Source organism: Setaria viridis, chromosome 3 (genome assembly GCF_005286985.2).
Source record: "Setaria viridis chromosome 3, Setaria_viridis_v4.0, whole genome shotgun sequence".
Lineage (NCBI taxonomy): Eukaryota > Viridiplantae > Streptophyta > Magnoliopsida > Poales > Poaceae > Setaria > Setaria viridis.
The window spans coordinates 23,591,098-23,602,937 of NC_048265.2; the positions used below are offsets into that span (position 1 = coordinate 23,591,098).

Sequence of the window (11,840 nt, forward strand, 5' to 3'; positions counted from 1 at the left end):
CTTGCATGACCAAACCTTAGCTTGAAACTTGTGGGTAGAAAAAAACATGATCCATGTCTAGGTTGTTGTGAGATATGAAATGGTAGAATAGAGCTGCTATGATGTTGTTCCACGTGATGCTTGATATCCGGAGTTTTATTTTCGAAAATGCTAAAATGATAAGTTCCTCAGTGAGGAGAAAATTCCTCTCCAAGGCCATATATTGATCATATTACATAGGCTCCACATATGCAGCTTGTTCTCTCATTGAGCTTTGTCAAATTGATATGACCCTAGTGAGAAACTTGTCATACTCCCATGATCAAGATCACGTACACGCCACCACCATATGCTAAACTTCTACACTGAAAGTTAGCAATCACACCATCCATTCATCCACAAAATAAAGCTCCATGTTGATATATGACCTCTCTCTCTCCAACAGTATCATTGCAAAAGAGACTTGGGCTTTGCAAAAAGAAATAAAGTGCATGCTCATGAAAGCATGATGAAAAAAAATAGAGAGAAGATAGCCCATCTCTCAAAAGAAAGAAAACAAGGAGAGAGAAGGATCATACAAAAAGGAGTCCATATACCATCCACCATATTCACCATCCACACACATGCACATCTTGATAAGGTTGTATGACTTGCTTCTCCAAAGGATCCGATCTTTGACTCAGCAATAAATAAAAAACAGGTATGGCCCTATTCTTCCCCACCTACAGCTCCACATATAAGCCTATTAGGAGTAGGTTGTGAAAGAAAGGCAACCCTATTCCTTGGTAAGAAATCATACACATTGAGCGATCCGCGAATATCTTTTGAGGAACTTTGATTTGTTTTGAAAAATGTTGCAAAACCTCCGGATTGATAGCTGATCAAAGGATGAGTTAATGGTGCTTTATAACACCATTCTATCTCTCAACCACCCAAGACAAGGTGAAGCTACATGCCCCACAGAAGTAAGGTAAGAGGTAAGATCAATACCAACTTATTGAATTCTTGGTAGAATATTCTGTTGTAGGCTTGGCATAAGTTAGGAATACAATATCATAGCAACTCCTAATCAACCAACTTGAGTCTTAGTATTTGCTCGAGATGAGCAAAGGGCTAGCTTGGAAAAGTTGTTGACGGTCATTAAGTACCAAATATGACCATCAATATACTCAAGAATAAAGGAGGATTGACATTTCTTACACACATATTTGGTTTTGAACAATGTAGTTCCACTTGTCCTTGTAGAATACTTGGTTGCAGGTGAATAAGCACAAAAGGATGGAGAAAGCACCCTCTAAAGATTCATGAAACACGCTTCTAACTAATGGGAGGTTGCCATGTGTGCATCCCACGGATTGAAGGGCCCACAAACTACCACAACCGCCTCAATCCACCAGAGAACACACACAACTACCATTGGGACCCACCAAGCAGTCACCCAGAGAAAGGTGGTTGCGAACGAGGCCCACAGGGGGTCGGCCGAACAAGGGGTTCGGCCAAACCGCCCTTGCCTCTCCTCGTCTCCAACTTCCATGTGGCGATGGTTTAGGTCGGTTAAGGGATATTCCCTGAAGATTCCCTTGCAAAACCACCTCCTGGAGCCTATAATATGAGGGGAAGGGCTCCATTCTAGGACACACACAACTAGTGAATCACTCTCTCCCTATTAGTTTTCAAGTTTATGGAGTTAGGCTAGAGTAGCTCTATTTCAGGTTCTAGGTCTTCTTGGAGTCTAGGGTATGGCTCTTGTATCATTTATTCCTAGGATGACTTTATTCTATTAAAAGTATACATCTTCTTTACATAGTGTTGTGTTTGGTTCTTATATGCATGAGTTAGATATATACCCTTGCTATGTTGATGTGCTAGGCTTATACACTTGTATGCCAGTCATATACCCTTGCTATCATAGTATAGGTTTATATACGTCCATGTATGCCTTGAGACCATGCTTCGGTACATACTCTGTTTGCGTAAACACCTTGTATAGCTTAATTCATCTATTCTACGGCATTGGTTCAATGGCCATTTCTATGGTAGCTTCAGCCATTGATACAATAGCCTGGTATGGCTGGAGTGTTGTTAACAATGCAAGCATGGTGCTTTGATTGCTTAGCCTCATTGGATATGAGTTTGCCCCACGGGTTGCTAGGGGTAGGCCGCAGGTGGTGACAACCATGTTGGTCCTTCGTAATCCCCCACGTTCGGGTACGCCGTAGGAGTTCAGAAATTAGCAGTAACTTTACTGGGTAGAACCAGTACATATACAGTCTCCCCATGTGTGTTTGGGTGCATAGGCCTGAGTTATATACAATGTGTATGTATGTTATCCTTGTATGATCTGTGCAGTATATAGGAAGTACATATGAACCTAGAGCTAACTCTTAGTCCTTCTCCCTAGCTTAGTTATCTTGAGATGATTCTAGTGTGTGTCACACTATCTATCTATCTATCTTACCCCTGCCTTGAGTACTATCTCTATCCATCTATGGTACACTCATATGCATAGTAAACTCTTTTAACCTACCCACTTTCCTTTGGGAAATATAATATCCTTGGGAATACTCTTGGGTGAAATACTACAATGGTATATCCGTGTGCTTGCGGATTTATTCTGATCGTTAAATATACCAACAATAGCCATCATCGTAATTTGGCCTTTATGAGTGACATTATGCCTTTAATCGTCCTTGATGAGTTTCATTCTATGTTTGGCCTCCAGCATTGATTGCTTGATCCTCTTCACGACATTGGTGGCCTACTCTAGGTATCCCTTCACCTTCTGCAGCTCAGCGACAGTCTCTTCAAGCTCCATGCTAGCCTTTGTGTGTCCTTCCTTCCACTTCCTTGCATTGTAATCGTTGTAAGGGTTTTCCATTTTCTTCAGCAATGCATCGTTTCTCATTTTCTTACTCGTGTTCATTAGGGAATCCGTTGCCTCCTCAAAGTATCACTTCATCAAGTTCAGCTCATAGATTGTGTCATTAGCCTCCTCCTTAGCAATTCTCCATGCTTCTTCCTATGACCTTGCTTCCTCTTCAGCTTTTTCCTTCCTTTTCATCAGCTTCACTAGAACACCTTTAGTCCTAGCATCTCATTCAGGATCAACCCACCTAAACGATGCGCATTTCATCCCTTCATTCTGTAGACACCAATTATGTTCATACAATTCGCCATTTACAACACTAACATCAAAAGTAGAAGGAAGGTTCATTAGAACTGAAAGAAGTTATCATTTACCTCGTAGCAGCATGCATAACGGCACCCAAGGTTGTGAAATGTCCAATTATACCTCACATAGAAAGGCAACCCATGCTTCCACTTATTTTCAGGATCCACAGTGATAGCATCACGATCAGGTGATGGCAAGCTGTAGCTATCAGTGACTCCAAGCACCTGTGGAAGCTAATAAAATACATGAACCTATTAAATTATGAACTACTCCCTCCGTTTCAAATTGTCGGTCGTTTTGACTTTTCTACATACATGATTTTTGTATGCACCTCTGGGAGCTGATTCTCTGAGAGAAGTGATTTTGTAACTGAAAGTGATTCTCTTTGATTCTCTAGCATAAACTCTTAAAATCACGATGGAGAATCACTTCATAAACTATAGCCTATCAACTTCTAACACTAATTGAAATGCAAATCTAAGGGTACTACGAAATCATAATCTAGTATCTTAAACCTAAATCCAGAAATCCCCTTCCCTAGGATGATAAGCTAAAATAGCAGCATAAAACAGAGGCTAACCTGACCGGAGCTCCTCCTCATCCTCCTTCATCGCTAGGCCCGCTAGGATTCACCATTCCCGCCATGGGCGTTGTAGATATGCGCACTGACGCTAGCTGTAGTCTTTGCCACAGCCAACAGGAGCGCGATGCTGGCGAGTCTCTTGTAGTAGTGTACGCCATGTTGAGAAATTTGAAATATACCCCAGGCTTAGGCCTGCAATTAGCATGTGGATCACACTTATTAGAAACAAAATATATAAAATGTGTCCTTTCAAAAAAAAAACTTATATAGTTCATGTCTGCTGTCTCAGCACATTCAAGAGGTCAAAGGTTTGAGCCTTGCTATCGACACTATTTTCTTTTTATTTTCCTTTCCTTTTTTTCATCTCAGACTAACATAACTTACCAAAACTTTTACCACCAACTCACCTAAGACTACAAAATGATGCCCTGCTGATCAAACAACTGCATAAATTATATTCAAAGGCTGAAACCCCATGGGTATAGCTGATTTGGTCTAGATACTATAGTCAAAAAGTACCTCATGGTGCAAGAGAAGTAGGATCCTTCTAGTGGAAGGATATCCTATGACTTAATGTTCTCTATAGAGGAATAGCTAGCTGTAAAATTGGGGATGGATCCACTATGCTATTTTGGGAAGATCTCTAGGCAAGAGGCATACTATCAGCCTAATACCCAAGATTATATGCTTTTGCTCACAATCCGAATATTTCATTCAAGCAAATCATGGAGTTAGATGATCTGGTATCCATTTTCTATTTGCCGCTATCGGCAGAGGCAATGGAAGAATATCATATACTGCAAGAACAAATACAAACAATGGAATACTCAGCTGGGTGAGCAGACCAATGGGGCTCTCAGGTATATACATCGAGGAAATTCTACAAACTGGTCTTTAATCACTTGCAAGTCCCTGCAACCTTTTCTTGGGTCTGGAAGTTCAAATGCACACCCTGGCTAAAATTCTTTGCTTGGCTAATGTTAGTGGACCGCTTGAATACAAAGACAATGTTGCTCCAACGAAATTTCAATGTTGAGCCAGATGCCAAATGTGTGATGTGTAGCAACAAGTGAGAAGAAGACATAACACACCTTTTCTTTGAGTGTTCGTTTGCCATGTCCTGCTGGAACAAATTGGGATTTGCCATGTCCTGCTGGAACAAATTGGGGTTTATATGGCATCAATCTCCATGCATACATGACCGTTTGTCCACATCAAAAAATACAATGAGGCTGTCATTTTTCATGGAGATATTCATTATTGCGACACGGGAGCTATGGAATCTCAGGAATGGTAAAATATTTGATGACAACAGTGCAACTTTAGGGCTTTGGACCGTGCGGTTCAAGGAACAAATCGTCCTACACATGCATCGTGTCAAGGATGATCTTAGACCAATAGTTTTACAATGGCTAGATATCTTGATGTAACTCTCCAACCCTTTCCCTCTCCCCCTATGTAAGTATCCCTATACATATACCACCTTTTTGATTAATGAAATGTTGTGAGGAACTCCCCCACAGCTTATACGGTAAAAAAGAACTCACTTCAAACTGACGTGTGGGACCCGGTTGTAGTAAAGACTTCCCATTCGATCGGTAATAGGTTTGACCCAGGGAGGAGGATGTTTCCCTTTTTATTTTACTACACTATTTATCAACTTAAACTTACATGTGGGACCCCTGGTTGGTTTATGACGTTTTCGCGGACCTTATATCGTCACAAAACCACCATTTAACAGCGAGTGACGATTTCTTTTTGGCTACAATGGCGCATTTTATGATGTTCCGTAACTTTGTCACTAAATTTGCTCAGATGTCAAACTTTATGACGTTTTCATCCAGAAACGTCATAGATCTATGACGAGAACAAATGTGTCACAAAATTTTCATCATAGATCAACACATTTCTTGTAGTGTTAGACCCTTGGCAAGCCTATTTTAAACTTCCAAGGCTCGGGGGCTAATTGTACACACTTCGCCTTTAGTGCGCGTGTGGGAAAATCCTTAGAAAGGAAATGTTGAGACTTCAAATCAAGACCCTTGGCAAGCTTATTCTAAACTTCCCAAGGCTTGGGGGCTAAGTGTATACACTTCATCTTCAGCGTGCGTGATAAAAAAGGCACGAGGGGGAGCTCTAACCACGAGTCAGGCATGAACCACTTGGCTGAAAGTTGAGGACCATTCGGACTTGACGAAAACCACTCGGACATCGAGAAAATCACTTGGATAAAGGATCGGTCAAGATTGCTACTCGGGGGCTGATGTGGGGGATATAACCCATGGGTACAATTTGGGATGGGCATGATGGCCTCCCAAAGGAGGTACCACGGCCCGTGCGAGGGGCACTTGGGATTGGCGTACAGATCAAGATGAAGGATCGACACCAAGAGATATAGTTACAGATAGGGATGATTAAATATGTAAAGAGATGTGTACTAAAAGGTAGTAGATTTTCTTGTAACCGACTAGGATTAGATCGAATCAGATCTGTAACCCTGCCCTCCGGACTATATAAGGGCGGCTGGGACCCTCCCAAAAAACCCAAGCCATATTTGACACGTTATACGCTGATAATACAACCCCGAGCACAGGATGTAGGTTATTACACCAATCTAGTGGCCCAAACCCGAAAAAGTCCCTTGTGTCCTTGTGTTCATCCATCTAGCTCTAGGTGCAGTGATCCCCTCCACACAATATACCACCTTGGTCTACCCCGTGGTGGACTGCCCACTACTAGAGAAAACGCCTCTACTACCGGTTGGGAACCCCCCCTCTAGTACTGGTTGTGCAATCGATACTAGCAATTCAATCCTAGAGGGGGGTCTTTAAGTACCAGTTGAGATAACCGGTACTAAAGGGTATTAAAAAATTAAAAAAAAATGAAATGCCCCCGCCGAGCCCGCCCCCCGCCGCCGCCCCGTGAACACCGGCCCCCGCCCGCTGCCTGTCGCCCACCTCCGCCCAGCCCCGCTGCCCCTCCGCCCAAGACCGCGCCCTCCCGCCACCACAGCCACCAGCGCCGCCGCCGCCCGCTGTGCCCTCCCACCGCCGCAGCCACCAGTGTCGCCACCAGTCGCCAGCCCGTGCGCTGCCGGCGCTCCTCGTCCCACCGGCGCTCCTCACTGCCACGAGTGAGGGGTGAACAAAGGAGGGAGGGGAGGGGCAGTGGGATAGGATGCGCCAGCAGGAGAGAGAGAGAGAGAGAGAGAGAGAGAGAGAGAGAGAGAGAGAGAGAGGGGGCTGGGGAGAGGGAGCTCCAGGGAGAGCGGAGGGAGATGGGAGTGCCGGGGAGAGGGAGCCCGGGGAGAGGATAATAAGGCCACGCACGCGGATCGATGGATAAGGCCGCGCGGTGGGAAACCTCTAGTACCGGGTGTAGGTTTCACCCAGTACTAAAGGTGACCGGGTGGAGTCTCCACCCGGTACTAATGTGCCTTAGGGCCTTTAGTACCGGGTGGAGTCCCTACCCGATACTAGAGGGGTCACGGGGGTCTCCTCGGGGACTACTATACCCCTTAGGTCCGGTACTAATGCTAATATTAGTACCGGGTTCAAATTGAACCAGTACTGAGATTGTGGATGAGAGGTCATTTTTTTTTAGTAGTGGACAGACTGTTCCCCGACAATGACTCTACTATACTACTCAGGATTCAAATTGCTGGTGACTCGTAACTTTTTGTTAGTCCCTGGTAGCTGGTAGCTGTTACAGGGACAATGTTGCATGCTCTCACACCTCATCAGTGAACGTATAAACTGGAGTGCTTTAATTTGGTTATAATATTTGCATGGCTAGAAAGCACTCTTGTTGTTTGTGAGGGTTTGCGTGAATGTGCAGCAGTGCTTGGTACAGCACCCTTTGCAGTTTGTACCATTAAGATGGAGTGTTTCGTAGAAGAAAACTTGGCATCTCTGTTCGTGTTATTTCATCCAAATAACTAACGACAGGATGCATGTCACAGCATCTAGTTTCTGCGTGCATCACTCCCGGCCAATTCCAAGACCTGCTGAAACGCCTTTAGACGCTCATTCTCGATTGAAGTTTTATGGATAATAAATGAGTAGGCAATTTTGATGATATCGCATACTATTTATGAGATGAGAGAAGAAATTGATTTAAACCATATATATGTTATTTCAAAAAAATTTATGTCTTGCATGTAGTCTTGGAAACAACATAATATGAAAGTATTTCATTTATTAACTAAATATATTCTTACTTAGATGGTATTTTTTAAATATAAATATGAAACAGATTTGTCGTGTATGTTTGCGTGAGGTGTGTGCAAAACAATAAATATCGGGCCACAGCGCGGCTCCTAATCACCCCTCAAGCGGCAGCAGAAACTTCTCATTCTATTAGTCACATAACCCGTGCCTATCCAAACATATACGCCGACACGTTAACAAAATAACTGAAATTGATCTTCTTCGCTCACAACGATCCACAACAAGAGAACACCTCTGGCTACAGACGTCGTCTGCCGCTTTTTTGCTCGGAAAGATGGCCTGGCAAGCCGAAGAAGCAACTAGAACACCAGGATTCCCAGGTTCCCGCGAAGCGAAGCGGTCGGCCAAGGAAAACCCAGCTAGGTCGACGCATCGCGCGCCGCGGATTCGTTTCCCTTGCGTTGTAGGCGTCGTCGCATGCATGTCGACACGGCGGGCGGCGCGGGCTTCGATGGAGCAACGGGCAACAGTATATACTGGCAGGAGCCCGTCGATCGTCGTCGTCGCTGGCGCGGCGGCGAAAGGATTCTCGTCAGGGCGGCTGTTGCTGTCACGCGGCGTACGTACGCATCCCGTTCGTCCGGCCGCACAGGCAGATAGGTGTGGAGTAGTTGAAAATTGTAGGAGCCGCTTCGGTTTGGTTTTTCAAAGGTTATCGCGGTCAATGTACGAAATGGTACGATCTGAGGGAGGCACATGCGCCGGGATTAAACTACCAACACTGGGAGCGCCAACTTGGCCATTTGAATAAGCTTACAGTTATACTACTAAATATATATGGCTCCGGATTTGCATAACGACAAGGACATTGCATTGCATGCCGTGCGTGGCTGGCTGGTGCAAAGGCGCAAAAGCAATGTCCAATGCTAGCTTACCCCTCAGTGAATTGAATCTTCTCCAAAAGCATTATTCGCTAGTCGCTGGAGAAAGAGATCATGGGCCAACCATTTCCTCGGAATTATGGTTCAGCCTAGCATATGTTACAGCGTGTTTCGACTTTCCACAGTGGGCAGGACCTCCAACCAACCGTGTTTTCCTGGTAGCAGTAGCAGATCGATCGAGCTCTACTGTGACAGAGCTGCCACAAAGTACTATACGTAACCAAGACTAAGCTAGTTCAATTTGTACATCAAGGCATTTACAGCTATTTAAGTAGATCACACTGCCGAAATACGTATACTTTATACACGCAGTGGAAAACAGAAAGGGGAAGGAAGAAGAAGCTAAAGAAACGAAGATGTCTCAATCGATCCACATCCACCCAACAACAAACAAGAACCGAGGTGCGTGCCGCTTGCATCAGCAGCCAAGCCTCCCTCCAAATCCACAGACAAAGCCTAAAAAAACTAGTCGATCCTCACACCGGAGAATCCGCATCCCCCGCGTCCGTACTCGTACTCGGCCGATCCGTATCCGTACGACGCGACGGCTGGCTCGGCGCCGTCGGATCCGCCGATGGCGCCGCCGGGGCGGCGTCCGCGAGGACGGTGGCGCGGCAGAGCGGGCAGGTGGTGTGGAACCGGAACCACGCGTCGACGCAGCGCGCGTGGAACCGGTGCCCGCACCGCGGCAGCAGCCGGCCCTCCTCGCCGTCCGCGAACTCAGCGATGCAGATCGCGCACTCCGGGCTGGTGTCAGCGCCGCCGCCGGCACCGGACGAGGTGCGGCGCACGACGAAGACGGGGAGAGCGGTGATGGCGAACTCCACCTCCCGCCGGTCCCCGGCCTTGGGCGACGAGGCCGCGGAGGACGCCGCCTCCACGTCGCCGCCGTCCTCGCCCCCGCCGCCGCGGGTGCGCGAGAAGAAGCGCCAGAAGTAGACGTAGACGAGGAGGACGAGGAAGACGTTGAGCGCCACCAGGCACGCCGTCAGCATCCGCCCGTGCGGCTCCCAGCGGATGCCCGCGCCGGCGCGCGCGCTAGCAGGGCTGGGGCTCACGCCCTGATCCATGCCGTCCCGTCCACCGGCAGTATACAATGCGCGCAGGAACGAGAACGGGGATGGAGAATTGGAGATCGAGTGATCCGGTGGCCGGCGATCAATCGAAGGTTCAAGAAAGAAAGAACGGAATGGAAAGTTCGGAGATGATATGGATCGATCCAGGAGGAGCTACGAGGAGTAGGAGTGGCGATGGATGAGACGTGGCCGCGCGGGTTTGTTTATACTCCTGGAACCACGCCACAAGTAGATACCAGAGAGGCGGCGGTTGATAAATTAACCGGCTCTTCGGTTCCATGGCCACGCGGGCCGCCGATACGCCCGGATGCTCGCCTCCGCTTTGGGGGCTCTGGCTCTTGGCGACGCTGGACGGGCGGCCGGACGGAAGAAAAATCGCCAAGAGAGGATCAGAGCGGAACGGCTGGCCCGGCCGGGCGGAGTGACGATGCTATGCATGCATCGGCAAGCATCTTGCTGGCCAGCGTATCTGGCTAGTGGTGTCCACTGGCCACTATATATATTTTGTTCTCGCGGCCGGGCCGGCCGGGGATGGCGTGCCGCAGAATTTCCTGCTCCGGCGCCGCAGGCCGACTTGATCGAGTCCGGACTCCGGGCACGGAATCTGTTGGCTGGCGAGTGGCGACCAAGAATGTATGCGTGCGCCCACAGGGTTTGGAGCTTGCAACGCAAATTTGCCGGCCACTCAGTCTGTTGCGCCCACAGATAGAGATATATCAACTCACCTTTCACCCCCTAGCGGAGGATTTAACCTTGTACGGAGTATCTCACTATTTTTTTACTGGAATGTCTACGTTAATTAAACCTCTAATTACATGCTCTTTCTTAAAACCTCTATCTACATCAAACCGTCACGAAATGTCTCGGAGAAATATCGATCTGGATATCAACTATAATAGCCATCGCATCTATTTTGTTCTTTAGAAAAATACCAATTGTCATTATAAAGAGTCAAAATATTATAATATTGCCATTATGAAAAATAATCTAAAATAACATCATAAATTTTCATACAAACTACGTACCTATTTCTCTGTCACTGTAAAGAAAATATCCAAAACACTCTTGTCTATGCTTCTAAATTCTCCACTTATGCAGTAGTTAATATTAAAAAACTAATTTGAGTCATAAGTGCATGATGTGTGTACCATGTTGCTGGCCATGAACACATGCATGCACGAAGCAATGATCATATCAATTTCCATCTCAAACACATAGCTTAAGCTAAAGCTTCAACAGAATATATGTCAAAAACACATGGATGGAGATGCAAAGGGGAAAATTATGGACAGGGTATAGAGAAAATTATTGGTAACTAAGTCTATCACAACCTATTAAACGATAAGAAAATATCTAGTGTACTTTGTTAGAATAGAAATAATTAGACAGAGCCTATATATTGGAAATTGATTAATTACGGATCTAAATCTATCTATGATTTTTAATAAACAATGTTTCTGAAAAAATACTAGTCCATGCATCATCACAAAATAATAGGCTAGCAGCCCGCAGAAAAAAAAATGATAGGCTAGCCGTACCGTAGAATCGTTGTCAATGTTTACAAGAGGTAAGATTGATTTGCCTTTTTGCATGGCATAAATCGGATACAAAGGGACGAAACAAGAGAGAATAATTAATCAATATACGTGCTATACATGTTGCATTTAATTGAAAGTTCAATGAAAATAATTATTTAGGCACATACATAAGCTAGATTTTTTTGAGAAAGACACCCAAAAGAGTTTCTCATATCTTATATTTATCAAGGAAAACAAATATCCATTAAAAAGATAACTTGACACAATACGACATCTAAAAAGGTAAAATTACACTGGAGATCTTCTTGATCGCTTTCTTCCATTGATTGTATGTAGCCCACTGGAGCTCGAAAAATACACTGAAAAGACGTTACGGAAAAGG

The 11,840-nt window shown here is 45.5% G+C and overlaps 1 protein-coding gene across 1 annotated transcript; it reads right to left on the reverse strand.

The window, feature by feature from the left end:
• Positions 1-9,126: 9,126 nt before the first annotated feature.
• On the reverse strand, positions 9,127-10,399 carry LOC117850190 (uncharacterized). Its single transcript, XM_034731996.2, has one exon. It carries the CDS (start codon positions 9,912-9,914, stop codon positions 9,321-9,323), a length of 594 nt encoding a protein of 197 aa, XP_034587887.1. The 5' UTR covers positions 9,915-10,399; the 3' UTR covers positions 9,127-9,320.
• Positions 10,400-11,840: the final 1,441 nt, after the last annotated feature.